Source organism: Giraffa tippelskirchi, chromosome 3 (assembly GCF_054371585.1).
Source record: "Giraffa tippelskirchi isolate mGirTip1 chromosome 3, T2T-mGirTip1v1.2.pri, whole genome shotgun sequence".
In the NCBI taxonomy this organism is placed as follows: domain Eukaryota; kingdom Metazoa; phylum Chordata; class Mammalia; order Artiodactyla; family Giraffidae; genus Giraffa; species Giraffa tippelskirchi.
Genome location: NC_137277.1, coordinates 25,610,041 through 25,634,307, shown reverse-complemented (window position 1 = coordinate 25,634,307; position 24,267 = coordinate 25,610,041). Strand labels below are relative to the sequence as shown.

Genomic DNA, 24,267 nt, shown 5'->3' with positions numbered 1-24,267 from the left:
AAATTTGAGGGTTGCAGACACTGTGGGACCAGAAAACCCTAACTCTACAGCTAGAGTTCTTCGTGCTGGCTGGCCGACCATCCTCAAAGCCCTCCCTGCCTCTTTTTCTGGCCAGAGTCCCAAATGGCTGATTCCCTGCTGAATCTCAGCTCACCGTGTAGTTACTGAGCATCTATACTAGGCCAGGCACCATGCTGCTCTGCACATTCGCAGAGAAGGTACACATTGGGTTATGTCCCCAGAGCCCAGCCAAGGTCACTGGAGAAAGCGAGGACCAGGACTCTTCCTGCCTCAGAATCTGGACAGAAGCTTAGTTGGCTGTGGGGCAGAGAAAGAAGTTCCAGTTTGGGGGGGTTTGGCTCCATCTCACCCCTGCCCTCTTGTTAGATAAGGCTGCTGCCTGGTAGGCTACAGTCCACGGGGTCGCTAAGAGTCGGACACGACTGAGCGACTTCACTTTCACTTTTCCCTTTCATGCACTGGAGAAGGAAATGGCAACCCACGCCAGTATTCTTGCCTGGAGAATCCCAGGGACAGCGGGCTGCCGTCTATGGGGTCGCACAGAGTTGGACACGACTGAAGCGACTTAGCAGCAGCAGCAGCAGCTGTTTGGAAAGCTGTCCTCTCCCTCACCCAGTTTTCCCACATGTTGCTCCGAGACTTCAGAGTCCCAGGCAAGGCTTCCTTGGTCTAACCCACATCAGTTTTGCATAATCCGAGCATCATCTGCATAGTTGGCTGATGCCACTCATGACCAGTAAGTAGCGCTGCTTCTCTCTCAGCTGCTCCCCAAGGCCAGGGTGTTAAAATAAATCTGTTCTAGTGTGTGAGTCCCTTTGACAAACACGACTGGCCTGCTGAGCTCAAGCTTTATCCCGCTTCCAGAAGACCATCTGGAACAGCTACTTACGGTGCTGTCACACAGCCTGGCTTGACCCCTGTTGTGCCATAAAGGGTAGCTCTTTGAAGAGTAGGCTTCCTTAGCCTTGACTTTTCTGTGCTCCAAGGAGACCTTGGACCAGAGGTCTGGGGTGAGACCCAAGAGGAGGAGCCTGTCTACCCAGGAGCACTGGAAATAAGGCACAGGCATGGTCCCTGTCTTGATGCTCCCAGTTCAGTTGGAGTGGCCAAAGCCCACACCTGTGCACATGCCTGCCTGAAGAATACTCAAGGTCAGTGTGTAAGCAGCTTCAAACACAGGATAACCTACTGTATTAGGTTGCTGAGGCTGATGTGACAAATTACCTCAAACTTAGTGGCTTAAAATGATGGAAGTTTATTCTGTCATAGTTCTGAAAGTCAAAAGTCTGAATTCCATTCTGCTGGGCCAAGATCAAGGTGTTGGCTAGACTATATTCTCTCTGGAGGCTCTCTAGGAGACCCATTCCTTGCATCTTCCAGCTTCTGGTGGCTGCCAGCATTCTTTGGCTTGTGGCCACATCACTCCACTCTGCCTCCATGGTCACATCTTCTGTGAGTCACATGGTCACATCTTCTTCTGTGAGTCACATGGTCACATCTTCTTCTGTGAGTCACATGGTCACATCTTCTGTGAGTGTCTCTGTTTCCCTCTTATAAGGACACTTTTAATGGCATTAGAGCCCACCAGGATAAACTTCCCATCTCAAGAGCCTTAACTTAATTGCATCTGCAAACACTTTCCCATATAAGGTAACAGTTACAGGTCCCAGGGATTAGGACCTGATTTCTTTGGGGGGCCATTTTCAATCTGTCACACCTACTGATGTCGCCTACTACTTTGCCCCTTGCTCACTCTACCCCAGCCACACCGATCTCCTTATCGTTCACAAACAATATCATTCACAAAGCCTACTAGACTGGCTCCTGCTTCAGGACCTTTGCACTTGCTGTTCCCTCCATGTGGGTCACTATCACCTGTGATATCTACGTGGCTCACTCCTCATCTTCTTCATGTTTTCATCAGATTCTCCCTTTTCACTGAGGACTTTCCTGACATTTAAAGTCATGTTCCCCAACCAAACATTCCTATCCTCTTTCTTTAAAAAAAAAAATTATTTATTTACCTTTGGCTGCACTGGGTCTTTGTTGCCGCTCACTGGCTTTCTCTAATTGTGGCGAGCGGGGGCGACTCTCTAGCTGTGATGTTGCTTGGGTTTCTCATTGCAGTGGCTTTGACTTCTCTTGCTATGGAGCATGGGGGCTCTAGGCACACAGCCTCAGTAGTTGTGGTGCACAGGTTTAGTTGCTCTGAGGCATGTGGGATCTTCCCAGACCAAGGAACTGAACCCATGTTCCCTGCATTGGCAGGTGGATTTTTAACCACTAGAGCCCCAGGGAAGTCCCTCCTATCTCCCGTCTTTGCTGTATTTTTCTCTTTTACCTATCACTGTTTAAACTGTGCCTCCAACTAGAATGTACACTCAAAGGGGATGAGAATTTTTGTCATTTTGTGTGTTGTTATATCCCCAGCACCTGGAATAGTACCTGACACACAGTTTGCATTCAGTAACTCTTTGTTGAATGCACATGTGATGTGTGCCCTGAACCCACGTGATCAGAGAAGATGCAGAGGGCGGCAGCAGGCCACGTGTGGTGGACAGTTCAGAAGGGCTCCCTGATGGGAAAGCTGGGAAGAGCTGGTAGAGCAAGCTGTCTTAGTTGGGGACACCAAGCTTAGAGGTCAAGGGATAAGGAAAGACAAAGGAGATGGAGCTACATTTGTCTGCATGACAGAGAGCCCGGGGTGGAGGGTAAGAAGGTGATGTCTGTGGCAAGGGGTGGGTGTTGAGGCAAAGCGATGGCCTTTAGTAGCACAGTTTACAGAGTAGGCAGTAGTTGCCAGGAGATGCTGCTGAGCAGACTGAGGTGCGGTGGACTGAGAGGACTGAGAGAGGAGAATCCCAGCTGCCGTGAATTTTCACATCCATTCTAGCCTCTAGCGCTGGCCTACACTTCTCCTTCCACCCCCTCACATACCTCAGAAGAAAGAGGCAGTTGAAAAGTTTTCAAGAGATGTTAGTAGACCTGGGGGCAAGCCTGAAGGTGGCACCCACCCACCTGTGGGTGCAGTATCTTCCCAGAGGAGGAGAAACGGGCAACACCTTAGCCTTTGTCACCCCTCCTCTGCAGCCTCTGCCACCTTTCCAGGGACAACAAGCTTGAGTGGAGCTCAGCTCTAATGAGCAGACCTAGTTATGAATCGGTTTGGCTTGGAGCTCTGGTAAGGAGGAACATTTGTGCATCTGCCCAGCTCAGGGGCTATGGGAGAGGGGGCTTCTCCTCTCTTTTCAGTATATGCAGTGGTGGGGATTTTCTGAGTCTATGTCCACCAATACTCTGATGGGCATTTGGAAGTAGACCAGCTGCTTAGTTTCCCCTGTCAAAGCCAGCTCCACCTCCAGGCTTTGGGGTACAGCCTGAGGTCACCCTTCTGTGGAAGAAGGGACAGTGAGGCTGCATCTCTGGAGGGTCCCCCTTGTGGTGCTGGCCTCAGGGAAAGGAGTCGGGGCAATCATTTCACCTGGCTGTCTTGCACGGCCCGGCAGAGGTCCTGATGGGTGGGCAGCTGGGAGAAGGAAGAGGCAGGGAGGCTCGGCACCCTGTGGCCCCTCTCCTGCAGCTGTCACGCAGGGCAGCCTGCTCCCACAGCCCCGCTCAGACTGCCCCCACTGAGCTCTTCTTAACAGCTGTTGGGTGGTGAGTTGTTGGGCTTTTTCCCTCTTATCCTCCCCCTTTTCTGTTTGCAACAACCTCTCGGGGGAGGTCAGCGGATTTGTTGGAGGAGACGGTTCCCAGGCCCTCATGGTTTTGGCAGCTTGTGCAAAGAAGTTAGAGAGGAACTGGTTCCACTGGAGCCTCCCCCTTGGGCCCCTCCCTTGGAATGGAAGTAGGGATGCTGGCGGGGGAGATGGACCATGTCCTCCTCTGCCTCATGCTTAGAGTCAACAGCTTCCCCCCTCCAGCAGGGGCTCAGGAAGTGGGTCTACAACTGCCCCTGCCTCCATCCTGGGTCCTCTGTCTTCTGCGCAGCGGGGGAGGAAGGATGGCCGACTGAGAGCCTGGTTCTCACAGAGGCAGAGCAGGGCCTAGGAGAAGGAGCTGTGATGAAGCCAAGAGAGGTCAGGAGTCCGAGCTGAGTTCAGAATTCTGGCTCCCCCCCTTTGTGAAAATCCCTCCTGCCATGTATTCAGGGGGACACTGGGGCCCCCAACACTTTGTGGACAGGGAAACATCACAGAACAAGCTTGAGGCACTGCGCTACAAGAAGTCTCTTGCTTCCGTCCAGGATGGAAAGCAGGGCATCTCTGTTGAGCTTTTTCCTCTCTTACCAATTAGTGACTCCTAATGGGTCTTGTCTGGTAACTTGTTTTCATTAGATTCACAGGAACCTGGGCCCGTACTGGGCTCTTAGATGGGGAGGGAATCGGGGATGCCAGCGGTTCCCTGAACTCAAGCTTATTTGGACCTGGTTGGGAGAGAGGGGGACAAAATTGGTCCTCACTGCTGGAGAGAAGCACCTGGACTTTCTGGGGCTAAAATCACGTGCAAAAGTCTTAAGAGAGTAAAGAGCAGGTTGTCCTCATTGGCTCTTCAGGGACAGTTTCCTGGAGGATGTGGGAAGAGGCAGTGCAGGTGGCGAAGCCTGGAAGAATAAGAGGGGCTGGCGGCATCCAGGGGGTTGATGCGCAGGTGAGAGAAGACCACTCAGAGCCACCACCTCTGTCCTGAAAATGGTGTGTCTGCTTCCCCAGGGCTCATTTGAGGAGCTGAGCTGTCTCACTGGGTTTCTCTCCCTGTAGACCCCCCTATCCTGGCAAGAGCTTGAAGGTGAGCGGGCCATCTCCTGCACACACAAGCGCTCAGCATCCTGGGGCAGCACAGACCACCGGAAAGAGGTAACCGCCCCCTTTGACGCCCCGGCCAAGGTAGCTGCCTCTTGTCTCCCCCAGCACCATCTGCTCCAAAGTGGACCCACGTTTTCAGTCTCACCCGCCTTGATCTAGCCTCTTCCTGATGAGATGGCGTCTTCGTAGCTGCCTCCCAGCCTCCTGGTGGCCTGGATTTATGAGCCCAGGCCCTCCTGTAGGCAGGGGATTGGTCCGAACCTACTGCTGCCCTCCAGCAGCCAAGCTCAGGGTGGGGGTGGCCATTGTTCTCACTTCACTTTGAGGTTGCATCCAGATAAGCAGTTCAGAGACCAGAGAGAGACAGAGAACGAGTTTTCTGGGAATTGGAAGCCTCCAACCTCACTACTTAACCACTCATCCAGCCTTATTTTTAAAAACAGAGAAAAATAGTGAAAATAGTGATATGTTCCCAAACCCTCCTTCCTGGCCCTCCCTCCCTCTCATGAGGGCCCTTGGGGTTTGAGAGTGAGGAGAGAAAAAGCCATAGACTGGATTCCAAGGCTCCCAACCCAGGAGGACCAGCTTGCCAGGGGTCACCGTTTACAGGGCAGCAGCTTCTGCCCTCTTGGCTGCAAGAACAGAAGGAGAATTGTTGTTGTTGTTCAGTCACTCAGTCATGTCTGACTCTTTGCCACCCCATGGACTGCGGCACGCCAGGTTTCCCTGTCCTTCGTATTCTCCCAGCAGGAGAATATGAAGTATTTAACGCTAGTGGGAAACACAAAGTATTTGCCATTTGTAATTATCAGAATATTTACATTAAGGATCAGTAGGTCCAGAATTACAAAGTGACTGGGATAACGTTCAAAGTTGTTGATGATTCTCCATAACTGTTACCGGATGTGAAGTTGGGACAAAAGCTGATCTTCCTTCTGGAGAGGCTGCTCCTTGCTCAGCATAGTCTACTTTAAAATGGGGGCGGGGGGAGCTTCCCTGATGGTCCAGTGGTTAAGAATCCTCCTTGCAATGCAAGGGACACTGGTTCCATCCCTGATCCAGGAAGATCTCACATGCCCACAGAGCAACTCGGCCCATGTGCCATACTGAGCCAGTGCTCTAGAGCCTGAGAGCTGCAGCTACTGAAGCCCATGTATCTAGAGCCTATCTCCACAGCCAGAGGAACCACTGCAACAATAAGCCCACACGCCGCAACAAAGAGTAGCCCCGGCTCAGGGGCCACAACAAGAGAAAGCCCTCGAGCAGCAATGAAGACCCACCACAGCCCCTGTCCCCAAAATAATAATCATAATAAAATAGGAGGAAATCCTTTTATCCTTCCTGGTCCCAAGGCCTTTGAGATAGCTGTGAATATACTTTGAGGAGTGAATGTAAAAACATCATTTCCCATTTTTATTAATAGAGTAGTTTTCCATGCCTTTGGAATCTGTGAAAGACAAAAATGGTTTCAGTGTTGTATATTTTTAATCTTTTCGAACCTGAGCCACCTGTGGAATACCTGGTAATTCAAAACATCCAATAATCTGGTTAATATGGTGTCTGGCTTGCCCGGTGAGCATATCATCACAGATTTGAACACCATTGAAGTATTTTGAGATGGAAGATTAACTTCCATCTTCTTTTTATGTATTTTATGTATCCTGAGCTTTTGGCAGGAGCCACGCCTGAGAGAGGGGCTTTCCAGGTGTCACTAGTGGTAAAGCACCTGCCTGCCAATGCAGGAAATGTAAGAGATGCAAGGTTTGATCCCTGGGTTGGGAAGATCCCCTGGAGGAGGGCATGGCAACCCACTCCAGTATTCTTGCCTGGAGAATCCCATGGACAGAGGAGCCTGGCGGGCCACAGTGCATGGGCTCGCACACAGTCAGACACTGCTGAGGCGACTTTGCATGCACACCTGGGAGGGAGGACCCAGTGCACCTTTGCTTTGCTTCACCTGCCTGTCCTCTCCGCTCTACTGGCCGCCAGATTACCAAGTTGAAGCAACAGCTGCAGAGGACAAAGCTGAGCCGCAGTGGGAAAGAGAAGGAGCGGGGCTCCCCACTCCAAGGGGACCATGCTGTGCGGGGAGCACTGAGGGTACGTCTGTCCCCCAGCCCTTTCCCTGCTCATCCTTCGTGGTGGGCCCCCTGGCGTGGGCAGGTCCTCCAAGCCCTTCCTCACTGCAGGGCCTGTGGCCATGTGAGTGCCAGGGGAAGTTTTGATGCAACATTGGAAAGGGCACATGCTGCATGTCTCTGTCCTCCATTCCCACCCCCTGAACACTTGAGGCCACGGTGCAGACTCTAAAAGCACACTCTGGACCTCTGCCTTATAGAGAAAGCCCCACTGAATTGGTAACTGTCCCCAAACTCTCCTTTACCCACTTGGTTCTGCTGTGTAGACAAGACTGTTACCCGCTGGTCAGAACTGATACCTGGATGGGGCCTGGTGGGGTTCAGTGATGGCCTCATCTGCCTCCTCCTCAGGCATCCCCTCCCAGCTTCCCCGCAGAATCCCCTGTCTTGAGACTCAGCCCCTGCCTGCACCGGAGCCTGGAAGGGCTCAACCAAGAGCTGGAGGAGGTGTTTGTGAAGGACCAGGGTGAAGAGGAGCTGCTGCGGGTGAGTGGGGGCCACACCTTGGGTGCACAGACAGTCGCATCTTGCTGAGTCTGGAGACGGGGAGGTGGGACTCGTGCTGTCTGGGGGTGCACAGGCTGTGCACCTGTCAACAGAGCAGTATGCCAACACCACCCCATGGGAGGAACACAAATGGAGTTTATTAGACTCAAATGGACTTGACCATAAGAACAGCAGAGCTGGGTGGGTGAAGCTGGGAAGGCTTTGGGGCAGTGAGTAGAAAGAGAAGGAGTAGGGGTTGGCATAGAGGAGGGCCCCTGGCTGAGAAGAGCAGACTAGGCATCACTCTTCAGCCAAAGCATCAGTTCAGTGCTCCTGGCACACTCGCCACTGTCACCATCACCACCACCCAGCTGTGCCTCCGTTCAAGCAGCCTTGGTGCCTGAGTTACCGCTTCCCTTTCCTCCGTCGCTACCTGGTCACACAGGTTCATCCTTCATGCCCAGTTGCCTTTGTGCAGCCTTCTCCCCCCCTCCATTCCCAGACGGATTATTTGCTCCCTTTTCTGCAGTCTCAGGCACATTTTTATACTGACACAGGACAATTGGGGAATGCCAGTTGGGCAGTATTAATATAATTCTAATGGGCACACTCCTCAGTTTATGATTTACTTGCTGGTTGATTTTTAATGTGCATATATGTAGGATTTTACACACACATACAGATTGGTGAGCTGTTGATACAAGTACTATTGAATGTTAAAAGCAGGAGTGTGTATTTCATACATGATACTAATCTGCACAATGATACCACTGCAGCGGCCTTACAGTGTCCTGCTGGCCTGCCGCTTTTCGCTTTTCGTGCCCCCGTGTGTTGTTCGCCTTTGTGTTCCCAGAGCCTGACACACAGGAGGCCCCTACCTTCGTGAGGCATACAGCCTAGTGGGAGCGACACATGGATGAAATCATAAAATTTATGGTTATAACGTGCTGTCCATGAGGGAAAAGAACAAAGTGCTCTGATGGGGGTAGTTGGGAAAGTCAGGGAAGTGAAGAAATGGTGTCACCGTGTTGTGAATAGAGGACAAGGACAATGGCGAGGGGAGGATCCTAAGGGTCCCTGCAGCCCTGATGGCCTCAGGGGACAGGCCTGAGAGTCCCCATCCCCACTCTTCCTCGGCAGATCCTTGAAATCCCTGACGGGCACCGCGCCCCAGCTCCCCCCCAGAGCGGCAGCTGTGATCACCCCCTCCTCCTCCTGGAGCCTGGAAACCTTGCCAGCTCTCCCTCCATGCCCCTGGCATCCCCCCAGCCTTCTGGCCAGACCAGCCGTGAGGAACACCGGGGTGCAGCTGAGGAGCTCGCGTCCGTCCCCAACGACAAAGGTAAGCTGGGGAGGCCAAGGCCGCAAGGCCCATGTCAAGTATGGCGTCACCACTGTGCCCTTTCCCAACTCGTCAACTTCTGGCCAGGCACTTTTACTTACTAACCAACTAGGATATCTTCATTCTGTATGTTGTATTGATCCTTGATATGGATTCTGATTTATAATTTATATGAAGCTTCTGCACTTACAGTTTTATTTAATCCTCACTTGTAATCCAGAGAAGCAATCCCTCCCACCCTCATTTTTTGGCTGAGGTCTGGCCGTAGTGGAGAGCCCATGAGCCCATCAAGTGTTCACTGTACCCATAACCAGGCACGCATCTCAGGGCAGGTGTGAGTGCTATAAATAAAAGAATGACTCTTGCCCAGGGTCACACAGTCTGACCCAGATCAAAACCCAAGCTTTCTCACTCCAAATCTCCACTTTGTGCTTCCTCCATGACTGCATCACTGAGAGGACAAGACACGAGTCCCTCTTTCCTGTATGAATGATTCTAACATTCTAACATGCAGGCACTGCTGCCTGCATCACCTGACTTGATCTTCATAGCAACCCCATCAGGTAGGCCGGTCAAAGGCATGATCTGACAATACAGAGGTGAACAGAGCATAGAATAATAAAAGAATAAATGTGACATAAACACAGATAAAGTCAATATTTGAAACCTCAGCAAAGTACATTTGCTGTGTGGAAAATGAGAGGAATCTTATCCCACAAGTGGGGTGAGTAAAGATCGCTTGTCTGAGTCAGTAGAAGAGCTCTTCCTGGAAGAAGGGATAGATTTTCAAGACCGTGGAAAGGAAGAAGCTGTGGTATGTTGGCAGGCAGGGTGGTGCAGTCTTGGAAGAAGGCAGAGAGACAGACGTTAGGATTCTTTTCAATCTGAGACTTGGAGATCCAATCACAGTCTACCTCTGGGGCATATGGAATTGGTATTAGACTAGACTTTTCCCTCAATTCAACTGTATTTTTTTTACCCTGTATAACAGAAGCTATAATTTTGTAAGCTGCCTCAAAGATGTTTTAAGGTAGAGCATAGACAAACCACCTGGATGAACATAACCACTGCCACCCACGGTGCCGTGTCTCCCAGCCCCGCCCATTTACACCAAGGCCTGAGCCTGGGAAAGCTGAGACTTCCTTTGGTGCCACTCGACTCAGCCTTACTCTGTGTGCAGCTTCCTCTCCAGGCCACCCCACCTTCCTTGAAGATGGCAGCCCATCTCCAGTCCTTGCTTTTGCCTCCTCCCCTCGGCCCAATCACAGCTATGTCTTCAAACGGGAGCCCCCAGAAGGCTGTGAGAGAGTACGGGTGTTTGAAGAGGCCACGTGAGTACCTCAGCCGGTTGGTGGGGGTCTGGGTGTGCGTGGGAGGGACAGAGATGTTGGCTGAGCCCTGTGGTGTCCCACCAGATAGGCCCCTCTTCAGGCTCGGACTCCGTCTTGTCAGGAGACACTGTCAGCCATAGACAATCAGTACTGCAGTTTTTCCATGATCAAACTTGTTGACATTACCTCCTCTGAGCACCTAAATCTTTGCTTATCATGATCTCCATAGAAACCTGCTGGCCTCCCACATGCCAGCCACAAGCGCAGCAGGAGCTGGAAAGGAAAGAGATCTGAAACTTAAACCCTTTGTTTCTTCTATTTTTTTTCCATCCCCAAGGAAGGTGTGAGAATTTGTTAGACCATAATGAGAGAGAGAGAGAGAACATATTAGTAATTCTCTTCAGGCAGAGCTTAGAAGTGCCTCATGCCCACTGGCATGGCCGGGGGAGCCTAAACAGCTTTCATATTGCTTCTGAGTCAAATCTTCACCCTGCAGCTGCAGTGGTTCAAGTGTCATGAACTTCCCGACAGAAATTTCCAGTCCTTGCAAGTAAAGACTATGGAATATTCCCAAACCAGCCTGGACAATTCAGAAGTCATTCTTAAACTGATTTCTTTACTACAGTTCCCTCCCATTAGCAGAGAGAATCCAGAGCCAAAGCTTTCCAAATGCTCACGGCCCCGCTTAGCAGGAGCTGGGAAGAGAGCTCATCACATTCCCGCTACCACTGTAATGTTCCTTGAGGCCATTTCACAGTGGAAGCTGAGGTTTTGACAGCAGTCAGGAAGTTCAGTTATGGTGTGTGAGTGGAGATTTAGCTAGAACAGGGCTTGATGGCTCTATTTGTATCCCAGATAAGGAACAGGATGACCCTTGGTAGTAGCAGGAGGTACATACATAACCCAGAGGGAGTTACGGGGAAAACCATGGGCACCAGGGGTTTGCTCACATCATCACTGTTGCCATTTCTCTAGAATCCTCGGTCCTCTGGGGTGGGTGAGAGGGAAAAGGCCAAATATTGTAGCTGAAGCAGACTCTGGATCCTGTCTCCTTCCCCAGAGCACGGTATAGTTGAATAATTACAGCCTGGAATTGCTTGTGACAATTAGGCTGCTGCTTGACTTTATTCTTTTGTAGGCTCTTAAGGCCAGAAGAGGGTTAAAGCCATCTCATCCAGCTTCCTGCCCCTGTCTTAACTCTTTTAAGCGAGGTGGTGAGCCATCAGTTACTTTCTGAGATATCCTGCGACAGAAATTCTCAACTCATTGGCATCTCTTCATTGTATGAACTTTCCTACTGGGAAGTTCTTCTGTTTAGTCGTTCTTCTTTCCTATTTTCCTCTTCCTGGCTGCCTAGCCGGTAAGATGGCCTGGATTTCCTAGGGAAGGAATCAAGCTGTTCAGGGTCATGCTGGTTGTCATGTCCTTCGAGCGTTACTTGGTCTTCCCTCGGTCACCCTCCTCCTGTGAGCCTGCTTACGTCGAAGGCATGCCCTCTCCTGCCCATCCCCTACCTCTTCCTAAAGTGGGATTCTTGTAAGTCCTTCTCAGTCAGGGGACACCTTGGCACTGCGGAGTTCTCTGGGACCCCAGGCTTCCAAACACACGCCGCACATGGGCCCTCACTTCCTTCTACCTTTCCTTCCACCACCCACGCTGGCCAACATCTGCCCTCCTCCACATGCCTTGCTCTTCTTCCTGGGTTTGGAATGGTTAGAATTAAAATTAAATGGTACTACAATTAAAATGGTAATCAGTTTATCAAGTTGTGCACCAAGCGCATTTTTCTCTGCGTACATGTTACACTTCAAGAAAAAGTTAGGCGACGGGAAGCACTGGCGCAGAGCGTGACTGTCTCCTCACGTGTTTGTGTTCTTGCCTGGAATCCTCACAACCAGCAGCTTCTTGGGGCTCTTCACCCTTGAAGCATGGCCAGACATTCTTTCGGGGGAAAGAACCTTTTTTTTTGTATCATAAGGATTCCTTACTGTAGAACTCTCTGACCTGACCTGTTTTAATCCTTCCATTTCCCCTACATGACCGGCAGAGTAGGGAATTCTTTCCATGTTAGGTGAGACAGGTTAGGCCAAGAGCACATGGTAAGTTAGAATCTAGATCTCCTGATAAGGTCTAGCCGCTGTCCTTTCCTTTCAGCAAGGGTTTTTGAAAATCATACCTTTTAAATCTTTTCAATCTGCTTAAGAATTAGATTCTTGAGGCCAGGAGATTTCAATGAGGGGTATTTTTCCTCTGAGGGGACATTTGGCAATGTCAAGAGGCATTTTTGGTTGTCACAACATGGGGTAGTAGTGCTGCTTGCATTCAGTCGGTAGAGGCCAGGGGTGCTGTTAAACATCCTACGAGGCACAGGATAGTTCCCCACAGGCAAGAGTTATCCAGCTCCAAATGCCAATAATGAGGAGGCTGAGAATCTCAGCCTTAGACTATAAAAAGTCTAAGAAAGTCACTTTGCTAGGATCTCTGCTTTCAGGCAAGAGGTCTGCCCCCAAAACACTGCTCACTGATAAAAATCTCTCAAATTAAAAGGTCTCTCTGTCTCTTCTTCTAGAATCACAGTCAGGAAGTTCTCCTTCCTGTCTAGCTTTAATCCCTTCTGTTTTTAGCTAAAGTAGATTTCCGGTTGTTTAGCCCTGTTTCTAAAACATGGAGAGCTGAGGGGCCTAAACACTGGTTGTTGCTCAGTAGCCTGTCGTTTTTTTGGTCAAGCTACCAACCTGTCGGAACAGAGACCCAGCTCGCCTGACACTGTGACACCTCTCAGCCCTTCTCACTGGCTATTTGTGTTTGTGTTTCTGTCTCCATCCTCCAGGTCCCCAGGTCCTGACCTGGCCTTCCTGACTTCCTGTCCTGACAAGAACAAAGTCCATTTCAACCCAACCGGCTCGGCCTTCTGCCCCGTCAGCTTGATGAAGCCCCTCTTCCCCACCATGGGCTTCATCTTCCGTAACTGCCCCTCAAGCCCGGGGTCCCCCCTTCCCCCTGCCAGCTCCAGGCCACCGCCTCGGAAGGATCCAGAGGCCTCCAAGGCCTCCTCACTGCCCTTTGAGCCGTGGCAGCGCACCCCACCATCAGAAGAGCCTGTGCTTTTTCAGAGCTCCCTGGTGGTCTGAGGGAGCTTTACCTCCACTTTACCATGGAGACCAGTGCCTTGGTGGCAGGACCCTCCCTAGCTCCCCTGAGGTGGGGGATGAAGGAGCCCTTCCCTCTCGGCCTTTGAGCACTTTCATTTATTGTGTCAAAGCCCTGGGTCCTCTTTCTGATGAACACTGGCCCCTTCAAATGTGAGGGGACCTGCTTTGTCCACTAATAGCTGGGCAGCTCACAAGTCACACCTGTGTTCTTGCCACCTCTCTCACTTGGTGGAACACTCACCCAGAAGGTCTTGGGTCCCCCACTCCTGGGTATGAGTTCAAAGGGCTGTGTACGGGACCCTTGTCTTTATCATGAGTGAGCTGGCCATGGTTGAAGGAGAGGGGACACCACAGATTTCCTTCCTTCTCCTTCAGACATAGACAAGGAGACCCAAACAAATACCCCCATCCTCTCAGTCCCATTCGCATGCCACCCTCTCACTGGAGGAGCTGACCAAAGCAGCCTGAAAGGGCCATGACACTTGACCAATCCAGCTGCTGGCAGAGGGGGAACCAGGCGTTTTCCCAAGTGGCATTTTCATCTCGCTTTCACCCTAAGATTGTCTTAAGTAGCAGCCCAGCCTGCCCAGCCCCAGGTGGGTCGTGGGGGAGAGGGAGAGCTGGCATTCCTCTGGGTGGCAAGTGGCGACTCTCCACCCTCCACCTGCCCCAGGACTGGGTTGGATTAGGAAAATGCCTATTTTTCTTGTATCGATGTAGAAACTCTATTTTCTCCCAAAGACACTATTTTTGCAGCTGTTTGAAGTTTGTATATTTTCCGTACTGCAGAGCTTACACAAAATTGAAGAAGAATGTTAATGTTCAAGTTTTATTATCCTGTGTTTAGAAGTGGTTTTTTTTTTTTTGCAGATCTTGGTGTTAATAGACCAAATAAATAAGTATTCCCAGCAGCTTGAGTTTCTGTTAAATATTTTGGGGGTGAGGGAGCAGTATGGAGATTGAAGGTTTCATTAATCACTTCATCCTTGTCTTCAAGAGGAGCCTTTACTTAACACATAATGTTGGGTGGATGGGTCCAAAGTCTGTGTCCTCAGGACAGCAGGCTTACCTTCTCTACATGGACATATAAACAGTGCAGCCAGGGAAGGGATGTCCTGAATGAAGAGTGCAGTGGATGGGGGGTGAAGGAGTTAGTGGGGGAAGTCATCCTTTCTTGGGTGAGCCTGGAAAAACACCCTAATGGAGAGTGGATTTTACCTGGGAAATGAGGGTGACCAAGGGGAAACGGTTTGGCAATTTACAAGACAAGGGAATGGCATTCAGATAGTTTTAGGGAAGCTTTAGCTCCTTCTGAGTGTTTTTGTCACATGAGTGAGCACCCACAACACAGATAGAAGAAACTGTTCTGGTCCTTTTGCAGCCTATCAGCTTTATAGTGCCCCACCTGTAAGAGCTTTGTGGGGGAAAAGAGAATAACCAACCCACCGTTCTGTTAGTGATTTGCAGTTTACAAAGCATTTTCACAAAAGACATTATCCCCATTGTATGGGTAAAAAGTTGACTACCTTAAGGGCAATCATAGTAACTACAATTGCATCTATCTCATAAAACCTCAAAACAAACCAGGCTATCCCAACTACCATGAATTAGCTAGGTAAGCAACAGATACACTGTAAAATGCTCTATCTAAAAGGTCATTGAAATATCATAAACCATCTGATGTGATAAATCCCACTGTACTAATGAGGGAAGGACAAATGGGGGAGCTAGGATTGGGAACCAGATCATTTGATTCCAGTGCCCATTCCCCTAACCACAGTACTCTCCCCGTTATTATATGTCCATTAATTTCAACTGAGGAAACTTGACTCAGAGGTCAAATGAATTGTTTGAAGTCCCAGCTAGGGAAAAGGCAGAGCTGGGACTGGAACCCTAGCTCGGCGCCCTGGAATTGTCAGCTAATTCAGTAGAGGAAGCCACTGGGCAAGAAAGCAAAAGTGTGGGGGTCCCCCTCCCCAGTTAATATAAAGGAGACAGAGTTGGGGACAGACCCTACTTCTACTTCTTGCCCCTCCCCTGAAAGACGTTTGGCCTACCCCCAAAGTCCTAGTGAGTCAGGCCCAGAGGGATGGGTGTGGTGCTGCCCCGAGTTTCCTTCCTTTGCCTGAAGCTGTGCCAGAGGAGTAGGCTGCTGGAAGGGGAGAAGGAGCCTCTACCCAGAGAGCAGCCCAGAGTCCAGTGACTACTGTGGGGCTTGAGGCTGGTAGTGGCAAGCCCTGGAGTTAGTCTGGCCTTAGCTCCCAGTGTCATCAGTTGGGGGCCCAACAAGGAGTTCATTAGTGCAGGAGGGTTTGCTCCCTTGTTGGTGAGTTGTAAGACCCTGAAGAAAATCCACTTCAGCAAGCTTCCATTTCCATCTCCAGATGTGAGGAAATAAGATCAGAGTTGAGAACGAGTCATGACTAATAAATACCTTAAACTTGCACAGCACGCTTTTACAGTTTATAAAACACTTTCGCCAAGCTCAGCTCATTTGACCCTCAATAGTCAAGAGGTGACAAGGTGGCTATTACTCATTCCTATGGACTATATATATAGATTAGGAAAACTGTAGCTCGGCATTTAGGTGACACGCACAGGTTACCCTGCCTTTAAGTGACAGAGCTGAGACAAGAGCCCTGCTACCCTTGGGAGCCTTGTGATGTGCTCTAGGAGGAGGATGGCTCCCCAAAGACAGGCCTTGAACGCTCTTCTGGTAAAGAGTGTAGAGTCGGGGACGCCGGGGACCCGCTAGGGGGCGCTAAAGTTACATTGACAGTTTCCGGGAGTTAGGACCCAGCAGAAGCCTGACAGCCGACCGGGGAAAAGACTCTTCGATTTGCTCGGCCGGCTTATTCCTCCTTCCCGCCCACCTGTTTGTCTTTGCACAGCGTAGCCAATTGCTTACCTCCACATCCTTAGACGTCATCATTCCACGTCCGCGTATCGCCTAGGCCATCCCGTCGCGCTCCGGGTCGCAGTTGTCCTCGGAGTTGCCTGATCGGAAAGTCTCGAGGGCAAGGCGTTGCCCTCTATCCAGCTGGCTCCTCTGGCCATCAGGGACGAGGCCAAGGCCCCAGGGTGGGTCTCCTTTCCTTGGAAGCGGGTTCTGGGTTTTGAGGAGTTTTCCCCTGGGTGGTCTCGAGCTGGCAGTTCCGGCGGTGGCTGCTGGGGCCCTCCTCAGCGGCGGTCTCATGCAGCTCCTATGAGGCCCCTGTCGCCGGTCGGCGATGTCCGGCTGGACTTGTCACCGCCGCCGCTGCCGGCTGTGAGCGGGTCTCCGGTCGGGTCCTCCGGGCGTCTCATGGCCGCTAGCAGCTCCCTGGTGCCCGACCGGCTGCGTCTGCCGCTCTGCTTCCTCGGCGTCTTTGTCTGCTATTTCTACTATGGGATCCTGCAGGAAAAGATGTGAGCGGATCCCCAGGGTGGGAACGCAGACCCCCGCCACCGCACCACCACCCCCGCCCCGCCCGCTCAATCCTGCCTTGTCTCCCCAGCCTGTGGTCAGGTTCAGGTTCGCGGCCCTCCCTCCCCTAACCCCAGTGTTCCCTTTGGCCCCTTCTGCTCTCCCAGCATCCTGACCCCTTTGCTGCTAAACCTCCCAAGGGTTATACAAAACGCGAAAGTTGGTTCCTAGATTCTCGGGAGGTGGTTATTTTTCTTCCCTTAATTGATGTTTTTCCTGTTGGTTCTAAACGGCTGGGTTTTACAGACTTAGGTTTCCATGACCTGTGCTGGGCTGTCCTTGAAACTCCTATATTCTTGCAGGTTGCTGATTATTTCGCCCTCGGCCCTGCCCCGGTGTACATCGTTTCACCAGTTTTTCATGTTTCCTTCAGCTCCATCCTGTACGGATATGTGTACACACACATACACAATTTTTCACGTTTTCTTCAGCACCATCCTGTACGGATATATGTGTACACACACACAGAGTTTGTTTCATTCGGTTCTCTGATTAGCAGCCTGGAATATCTAGTTTCTAGTTCCAATAAAATCGGCTCCTGTTATAAATGTGATCCTTACCAAACTTTACCTAAGTCTAGAGAAGCAAAACAATTTCAAAGCATTCAGTGGCTCTGGATTACCAGAGGACCCTGAGGGAAGTATATTAATTCGTCTCTTTCTCATGCATTTTATTCTTAGAACAAGAGGAAAGTATGGGGAGGGAGCCAAGCAGGAGACCTTCACTTTTGCCTTAACTTTGGTCTTCATCCAATGTGTGGTCAATGCTGTGTTTGCCAAGATCTGTGAGTACTTAGATAATAATATGTTGTGTGTCCCCTTCCCTATGTATCCTAGGCATTAGGTCTAATTCTGAAGACCCTCAGCCCCTTTAGTGCTAACAACAGCCTCTCTATTAGACTTATAAAACTAGTGGCTTTGGGAAAAGGTGGAATTCTGTTTCCTTAAACTAAATCAGTTTCTCAGTCAGAAATGTGCAGAGAATGGATCTGTATTCCAGATCCCCATGAGAATACTTAAAACTTTTTTCTTTGTCTTTTTGGTTTTCCTTTTTGTGTCAGCTCTCTTTGTTCCCTGGGGGCTAGCAGCAGGGCTGACTAGTCCCTTGATCTGAATGAACATGCACCCCCCTATCCCCCACCGCTGCCCTGCATGAGGTCTTGTGTTAGGTTTAGATGGGATTGGAGAGTTGGAGAATCTTCAGAGATTTCCGAATCTTTTAAGAGGACGGAAATAGTTTGTACTTCTCATCTTATTTGACAGATAAATTCCTTTCATGTGGCTTTGACTTTTGCTCAGTGGTCCATCCTAGGCCTGCCAACTTTCTCTTGTATGTTTCTTTTGTCTTCTAGTGATCCAGTTTTTTGACACTGCCAGAGTGGATCGTACTCGGAGCTGGCTCTATGCTGCATGTTCTGTCTCCTATCTGGGTGCTATGGTCTCCAGCAACTCAGCACTACAGTTTGTCAACTACCCAACTCAGGTGAAACCTCAGGGTGGGGTGAGGGTTGGCTCAGAAGTTCAAAAGGATGAAAGATTCTTCCCTCAGGTCTGTGACTTAAATAAAAGGAGAGTGTGTCTGGGAAATTAAGAGTGTGAAGAACCACAGATCTGACATTTAGTGCTGCTGGGTGGGCTGTGATAGAGCCGTTTTCTGAGGCTACAGTCTCTGGTGCAGGCTCCACACTAACTTACTCATCTTATGTAGCCCTTAGTTCAGTACCTGGCATGTCAAAGACACTCAGAAATTATTTTTGCTCAATTTAATTTCAGGTCCTTGGTAAATCCTGCAAGCCCATCCCAGGTAAGCAGAAGAAGATGGTCGCTGTCGTCCATCCTCAGTCTTCCTGTAGTGAGCCTGATCCTCCTCTGCTGGGGCTCTATTCCTCTGAGCTTTGTCATCTCACCACTGCTATCTATAGTGACTTCCCTGCATTCCTTCCCCCTGCCCATCCTGTCATCTGTATCACTTCCTGTTGTGTTGGGTGTTCATTAGCTGATAATCCTCACTGTGAGCTAGAAGCTGACCTCATCTGCTTCACATGGTCCGTCGTTTTGGTGGCCTCCATTGTCAGTAGGCACCCTAAATCCCATCTGAGCATCAGTTTCCTTATTCTCAATTTCTCACTGTTCCCTACTACCCTACCTTTACCGGGCTCCTTCCTGGAGCCTTTGTTCTCTACCTATCTCTGCTTTATATTCTTCGTTCACTCTTGTTGCACAGTCATCTCTACATGGGTGCTAGTCTTGCACTCTCCTTTTTGTCCTCTGTCAGCTCTCCTTCTCAGACATTCTTTTTTCCCCATGAGTCTTTGGCTCCTAGGAGGAGATTGTTGGTCTCAACAGTGCCTATGGGTGCCTGAATTTTCCACCCTGTTTCTTCCCTGTAGTCATGCTCCTTGGAGTGACCCTCTTGAAGAAGAAGTACCCAATGGCCAAGTACCTGTGTGTGTTGCTAATTGTGGCTGGAGTGGCCCTTTTCATGTACAAACCCAAAAAAGTAGTCGGGATAGAAGAACACACAATTGGCTATGGAGAGCTGCTCCTGGTATGTAATCCTGTTGGGAAAGGAAGCCTTTTCCAGTAATCTTAACAGGAATATCCGCCCCCTGCACATACAGAAGGCCAGTTATATGTTTTGAGAGAGAAAGTGATGTTTCTTGCTCCCCGTTTCTGGTCTTTGTCTCTTGCTGCAGGGTCCTTGGCTCTGCTAAGGCTGTAATGGGGAGCCTAGAATATTTCACAACAGTTCAGCTCTCCTTCTGGGGAAGAGATAACTCTGAGGCCCATGTCTAAATGCTGATGTGAGGTCCCTGAGACCTGAGAGTAAAGAGGAAAGGAGTAGCATGTCTCTCACTGTGGCTTTCCAAGAAACCTGGAAGCCAGAGTTAAAAATAATACTATATAGCCAATTAAGCCAACCATGTTCTTTTCCCCATGGGGGCCCAGTGTGCAGTGGCTGCAAACAGCAGCCTCCTTGGTAGTGTATGCAGCCTGTTGCCTGTACAGATTGCCCTTAGTGACCTTGGAGACAACTCTGGCCAGTGGACATTCATGACTGGCATGCTGTCCCCAATCTAGGCTCCAGACAGGTATGCATGGTGCCTTTGGAAAGCCCAGGGTACAGTGGCAAGAGTCCACTTTAGCCAAGCTATAATGTCTGTTCACACCAAGCTACAGAACAAGGGGCATATGATTGAGGCCCTCCACAGGGCCAGGTTCAGGTTCCTGGCCACCAGAAGATCCACATCGCCAAGAAGTAGGGATTTACTAAGTTTCACACAGATGAATTTGAAACCATGGTGGCAGAAAAGCAGCTCATCCCAAATGGCTGTAGGGTCAAATACATCCCTAATCGTGGTCCTCTGGACAAATGGCGGACCCTGCACTCATGAGGGTGCTGTCCCCTCCTTCCTTCTGCCCACCAATAAATCCTACTTTACTGTCAAAAAATAAAAATACTATAGTAGCTATTGCTTACTAGGTATTAGGTACTGTTCCAAGTGTTCTACATGAAAACTAGTTAATTTTTACAATAACTTCATAACTTAGATAGTATTAATCTCCATTTTACAGATGAAGAAACTGAGGCAAAGAAAAGTTAAATCGTTTGCCCATGGCCATATGGCTGTTAACTGGCAGAGTTAGTGGCTAACATGGGCTTCCTAGGTGGCGCTAGGGGTAAAGAACCCACCTGCCAATGCAGGTTAGACCTAACAGACACAGGTTCAATCCCTGGGTTGGGAAGATCCCCTGGAGTAGGAAATGGCAACCCACTCCAGTATTCTTGCCTGGGAAATCCCATGGACATAGGAGCCTGGTGGGCTACAGTCCATGGGGTCCCAAGGAGTCGGACATGACTGAAGAAATTGTGTCCAATATTGCCCTGGATTCTAATCCGGCAATGTGACCACAGAATCCAGTCTCTGGAGCACTGGACTCCCAAGCCAGGAGGCTAACATGCTGGGATTAGATTTCCTTTCTCCACCTTTAGTGGAAGAATGTGTGTGGCTCACCAATGCCTATTCTAGGCCCCTGCATGCCAGGCTTCGCAGCACTGCGTTGAGAAGTGGTAGGCTTCCTGCCCTGCTCTGACCACATTACATCTTTGTGGCTCTGTGTGGCTCAGATTACCTGTCCTTCCGGTGCTGGGGGCAGGAGGGAGCTCACGTGGCCTCTTGTCACCCTCTGCTTGTGGGCAAATGGCAGCGTTTTTTTCTGAGGACTCTGTCTTAAGGCAGCGGCTTTCTGAGGGATCTCAGAAAATGAGAGGTCTGTGTCCTGAGTTAGGGAGGGTGCCAGTGGCTTTCTCACTGCAGGCTGTACTCTTTCTTTCCCAGCTCTTGTCTCTAACCCTGGATGGACTGACCGGAGTTTCCCAGGACCACATGCGAGCTCACTATCAAACAGGCTCCAACCACATGATGCTGAACATCAACCTTTGGTCAACATTGTTGCTGGGAGCTGGTGAGGAGTGGTTCTGCTATTCTTTCCATGTATCAGCAGAGGGCAGACTGCCTTCATCCACTTAATCTCTAGCTCTGGTGCCGGTTGTGCTCTTTGCCCAGGCCAAAGGTCAGCCTCCGTTCTCAGATGCCTTATTGTCCAAGCCCTTGAGAAGCCTTCTTAGAGAAGCTGTCACCAGTCAGCTCTGCTTGCTGCTGTACTGGCACAATCAGGAATAGATCTGTGTCAGGTATCATGGGAAGACGCACAGTAGTAAAATGCAGGGGTGCCTTGGGAACTCACCCTCCTCTGAGGTAGATGAGACATTGGTCTGTGGTGAATACTGAAGATTGTTCAAACATTAAGGTGTTTGCTTTTAAATCAGTGCTTTCTAACTTTTTTTTTCAAATCTGGGCACACACAGGGAGTATTTTTCATACAACACAATTAGGGTTAACAGAGGAGGCTGCTGATGGCTGGAATCGACCAGTGCTTGGGGCTGCCTTAAGCTAGGGATGTGTGGATCAGTATCTTCAGAGCATCTGAGGTTTGCTTCTTTCCATCACTTTGACAGAAGTAACTCATTAACTTCTAAGTATTTCCCAGAAGAGTCTTTAGTTAGTTTCTCTAATCAGAAAAATAGGAGATGCTTGATGGGACAATACAAACTCACGCCATACGTTTTCCCTTGCCCTGCCCCACTTCAGAGTACTTTAGCAGGCCTCTGCAGGTGTGTGCGTGTGAGTATGGGCACACAGAATGCACCGTTCATCTTTGGATGTTTCTTCCTAGGAATCCTGTTCACCGGGGAGCTCTGGGAGTTCTTGAGCTTTGCCGAAAGGTATCCTACCGTCATCTATAACATTCTCCTCTTTGGCCTGACTAGTGCCCTGGGCCAGGTGAGTGCCTTGATGGGTGATGGCTTGACTGCCCCAAGAGAGACTGGCCTGGCTGGGAGAAGAGGGTGGCAAGATCAGCCATGATGTCCTGTTACAGACTTTTCTTGGTAGATACACAGGAACCAGCCTGACTTTGTCTTTCTGTCTTTCTCTAGAGCTTCATCTTCATGACAGTTGTGTATTTTGGTCCCCTGACCTGCTCCATCATCACCACAACTCGAAAGTTCTTTACCATTTTGGCCTCTGTGATCCTCTTTGCCAACCCCATCAGCCCCATGCAGTGGGTGGGCACTGTGCTGGTGTTCTTGGGTAAGTTAAATCCAGAGCATGCAGCTCTGGGCCATACAAAGGGACTTTATTTTTTTCCCTTAATACTTACTTGTATATTTGTGAAATGTGTTATTTTAGAGCAAACTTTTTTAAAAAAGAGGAAGCATTACCTGTAATCCAGCTTTCCTAAGGAACATTTCATTTGAATGATTTCTTTCCAATGATTCTTTTTTCCCCAGACACTGAGCAGGATAAAATTATTATACTTATTCCCTACTAATTGGCACTGCTGTGGATGAGCTGAGAGAACTAGAAGTTTGACTCTTAAATTTCATTCAGTCTTGCTGTTTTTTTTTTTTTTTCTTGCACCAAGGAGCGTCCAGGATCTTAGTTCCCCCACCAGGGATCGAACCAGTGTCCCCTGTAGTGGAGGCACGGAGTCTTAACCACTGGACTGCCAGGAAAATCCCTGCTGTAATTTATCAGTATCTTGGTGATTTTTTTCATTTGATACTAATCTCTTTTCTGTGAGGAGGTTTTATAAAACTAATGTTTGAAAATTATAGTTTTATCTAAAGCTCCAATTTTGGAGACCAAGGCACACCCCACTTCCCACCCCCAAATAATTTGTAGACTTCATTTCTCCCCATGAAGTTAAGCCCATGTTCTCTCTTTCCATAGGTCTTGGTCTTGATGCCAAGTTTGGGAAGGGAGCCAAGAAGACATCCCACTAGGAAGAGAGAGACTACCTCCACTCCAAGAATATTTAAGTTATTTTCTCCAACAGTGACATCTCTTGGGAAAACGGACACAATAGAGATAAAGGACTATGTTTCAGTCTGGGTATTTTTTGTTTTTGTTTTTGTTGTTGTTGTTTTTTAAGGAAGCAAAATCACATATTCTAAAAAAAGCATTTGGATTTTAACAAGACAGAGTTGGCCGTTTCTGTTCTTGATGACCAGGAGCACAGCCTTGCACAAAAAAAGAGAGAAAGAGAAGAGGCAGAGCTTGGTGTTCATGACCCAAGCTGCTCCCACGTGGGTGTGGTTAACCTGGCTGGTGGGCCGGTTCCCCCAAGAACTGTCGCGCTTATGGCCTCTATTCCCACAGGCGAAGGTCTAAATATGCTAGAACCAGTAGCTGTCTGTGAGAGCTAGAGAATGTAAAAAGCACTTTATCTTTTAAAGCTCTGGTGGGCAAATATTTCTTAAAAAACTGCAGATATATTCTCTCCTCAAGAAACTTCTCTTGAGGTTGAGATAAAATGAGCCCAGAGCCTCGGAGTCTGCTGCGTTTTGACATTTCCCCATTTCCTCCCCTTCAACCAAAGCTCAACCAAAACGAGAGCGGAGACCCAGTGTGCATGTGATGAACAGCTTTGGAAGGTCTGATTCCCTCCCTCTACCTCCATGTCTGTTCTCAGTCTTCTTGGTCCTCTCCTGGGGAGGCTGGATTAATCCTCCCTTGTCCCCTTCAGCCGCTAAAGCCTTGCAGGCCTCTGCCATCCTGGCGGTGCCCTGGTATTCCCATGCCAGCTCCTGCCTGTTGAAAGGGATGCTGGCGGAAGGCACAGTGGCTGAGTCCTGGTGTAGAGCCGCTGTTGAGCTTTCTGGGTGGCAGTAGGGGGAGAAGGCGGAGCATGGAGCAGAGCCACCTGCCCACTGCTGCCTTTGAGGTTGGAAATTGCTATCCTCCGTGGACCAAACTTTACACATGAAAGTGCATTTCCACCAGCTGCAACTTGCACTCCATCTGTTCAGCAGCCCCAGCCCCTTGGCTCTCCAGATGGGCGCCCAGCCTCCTTCCTGCACTGCTGCCTTCCCACCCCGCCACCCAGCCTTTCAAGCCTGGCTCACTTGCACTCGTCTCACTCTCTTGGGGCCCTGGGTGTCACTGCAGCTCTGCCCTGAAA

General features: G+C 49.7%; 2 protein-coding genes, 1 long non-coding RNA gene and 1 other non-coding gene across 6 annotated transcripts in view; 3 read left to right on the top strand and 1 right to left on the bottom strand.

Annotated features, from left to right (window-relative positions):
- The window catches only part of FAM117A (family with sequence similarity 117 member A), a 43,167-nt gene extending 28,981 nt beyond the window's left edge, over positions 1 to 14,186 (top strand). For all 3 annotated transcript variants that reach the window (XM_081582583.1, XM_081582582.1, XM_081582584.1), the window contains 6 exons: positions 4,782 to 4,877; positions 6,816 to 6,926; positions 7,316 to 7,450; positions 8,591 to 8,792; positions 9,973 to 10,123; positions 12,954 to 14,186. In XM_081582583.1, the coding sequence (XP_081438709.1) occupies positions 8,699 to 8,792; positions 9,973 to 10,123; positions 12,954 to 13,254 (546 nt within the window). In that variant the 5' untranslated portion in view covers positions 4,782 to 4,877; positions 6,816 to 6,926; positions 7,316 to 7,450; positions 8,591 to 8,698 and the 3' untranslated portion in view covers positions 13,255 to 14,186. The remainder of the gene's footprint in view (positions 1 to 4,781; positions 4,878 to 6,815; positions 6,927 to 7,315; positions 7,451 to 8,590; positions 8,793 to 9,972; positions 10,124 to 12,953) is intronic.
- Positions 11,233 to 16,669, bottom strand: LOC145542859 (uncharacterized). The gene is made up of 2 exons (XR_014080194.1): positions 16,184 to 16,669; positions 11,233 to 11,502 (listed from the first exon to the last, which is right to left on the bottom strand). It is a non-coding gene; the product is annotated as an uncharacterized LOC145542859 (long non-coding RNA).
- On the top strand, positions 16,248 to 23,283 carry SLC35B1 (solute carrier family 35 member B1). The gene is made up of 9 exons (XM_081582580.1): positions 16,248 to 16,683; positions 17,422 to 17,525; positions 18,093 to 18,223; positions 18,514 to 18,544; positions 19,131 to 19,288; positions 21,081 to 21,207; positions 21,979 to 22,085; positions 22,241 to 22,394; positions 23,037 to 23,283. Exons 1-9 carry the CDS (start codon positions 16,481 to 16,483, stop codon positions 23,087 to 23,089), a joined length of 1,068 nt encoding a protein of 355 aa, XP_081438706.1. The 5' UTR covers positions 16,248 to 16,480; the 3' UTR covers positions 23,090 to 23,283.
- Positions 19,643 to 19,777, top strand: LOC145543955 (small nucleolar RNA SNORA70). Its single transcript, XR_014081191.1, has one exon. It is a non-coding gene; the product is annotated as a small nucleolar RNA SNORA70 (small nucleolar RNA).
- Positions 23,284 to 24,267: the final 984 nt, after the last annotated feature.